At 52.9% G+C, this 1,817-nt stretch overlaps 1 protein-coding gene across 1 annotated transcript; it reads right to left on the reverse strand.

Annotated features, from left to right (window-relative positions):
• Nucleotides 1-704: 704 nt before the first annotated feature.
• Nucleotides 705-1,333, reverse strand: SDRG_16601 (hypothetical protein). Its single transcript, XM_008622817.1, has one exon. It carries the CDS (start codon nt 1,240-1,242, stop codon nt 730-732), a length of 513 nt encoding a protein of 170 aa, XP_008621039.1. The 5' UTR covers nt 1,243-1,333; the 3' UTR covers nt 705-729.
• Nucleotides 1,334-1,817: the final 484 nt, after the last annotated feature.

Here is a 1,817-nt window from a genome sequence, read left to right on the forward strand (position 1 = left end):
TCTCTGTGCCGCATACACGACTATGTGCTCGATGCTCTTTCCACGACAAGTGGGCCGACGTCTTCTTCTTCCAGAGGACACTCGTCGCCAAGCGCCTCCAGAAGTACACGGACGCGATTGTCGCTAAAGGGTCGCCTCTAATGAACGTCTTGGGGTTCATCGACGGATATAAGATCGGGGCGGTCGTCGTCCGACGAGATTGGCCAGTTGTCAGTCGTCGCGCCAAGTTGGAAGTGACATGGGCGCGTGAGTTCGACAGGTTAAATAAGGTTAAAGCCTCACGCACTGTTTGACGTACTTTAACCTACTGAACGAAGACGGGAGCCTTCGCTCCCCGTTTTTGGTCGATTTGGGTGATTTCTACGATTAGTTTTCAGAGACCTCCCATTTTTTATTATTTATGACAGGATAGAAGCGCAGATGGAAACGGGAAGTGAGTTGCGAAATCTCTCTAATAACTAAGGGTGGTCGTCGACCCGAATTTCAAGATATTTTTATTCAAAATGCCAGATCCAAGGTCCAGGTAGCTTGTTGTCAATTCCAAGGTATTTTTATTCCACCGCGTGAGAGATTGGAAACCGCCGGATACCATCCGGACTTGGATGCTGCGGGATTGCGCATCACGATGTGGACATGGAGATGCGAGATGCAGCACGAGATGAGCGATCAACGGTTGCCCTGCGAGCGATAGACCGACGTACGCATGTACTAAGGAGGATAATCGGTCAATTAGTAGGTCGAGGCTAATCTACTTGGCGTTGCGCTTGGCGTAGGGTCCATCTTTGTCATCTTCATCTGGCGACTCTTGACCGGTGCCGCTACCGGTGTCTGCGCCTTGCGCTTGCCTTGTAATGGCTGTGGTGTCTTGCCCGTCTCCGCCTTGAGCTTCTGGCGCAGCGCGAGGGTGCCCGACTTGTCAACGTGGCGGCCGAGGTACTGGGCCGAAAATCGGTGAACGACAACACCAATGCGCGCATGCATGGCTGAGAGCTGCAGAGCCTTGTGCAATTTGTCACGCAGCTTCGTGTCGTGGAGGAGGCTCTCGTTGAGATCAAACGCCTTGGTCCACGCTTCGTCGAACAGGCGCGGTAGGACGTCGTCGCTTGTTACCGACGCGGCCGTTGCAGCCAGCGACTCGTTCCCGCGCGAGAGCGAGAAGGTCGACCGCACCACAAGCATGAGACGCTGGGCCCACGGCAAAAAGTCGCGGTGGACGAATGCCATACCACCTTTGTTGAGCATCACCAGAGCCTCGTCTTCTGAAGCTTGCAGTCGCCGACGCACCGATAGCTCTTGGGCTTGGACGCAGGCTTGGGCGCTGGCGACATGGCAGTGCAACTCTTTGTTTTGCGCAAGGCCCCCATTTCAAAAGCGGCGATTGAGACGAATATGATAAAACCGTACCAGAAAAGGTCCCGCTGCCGCACGCGAGTTCGATGGGGGATCCCTCGAGATCCCTAACACCGTTTGAACAGTAGACACTTATCGCTTTGATCAAGCTCGTGTCCAAATCTTGATAGCAGGCATGCATCCGCTACAGCTCAACTCGATGATCAAAGATGCTCACTCTGGGACCATCGATTTTGGCGACTCGATCCAACATTTATCCTAAACTACTTATCGCAGCGCCACGCGTCATAGCTTGTTCGATGCACAATGATCTTGCGCATCGTAGCGCACTATTGGCGCAGGGCAGCGACCTTTTCTACGGGAGATAGACCCTTAGATCCGGGCGCTCGACGTGCGCGCCGCCGTCCATCATTTTATTCAAAAGTCATTATTTTTAAAAAATGTGCCAAATATTTTTATTTGAAAAC

Source organism: Saprolegnia diclina, assembly GCF_000281045.1.
Source record: "Saprolegnia diclina VS20 unplaced genomic scaffold supercont1.138, whole genome shotgun sequence".
NCBI lineage: Eukaryota > Oomycota > Saprolegniomycetes > Saprolegniales > Saprolegniaceae > Saprolegnia > Saprolegnia diclina.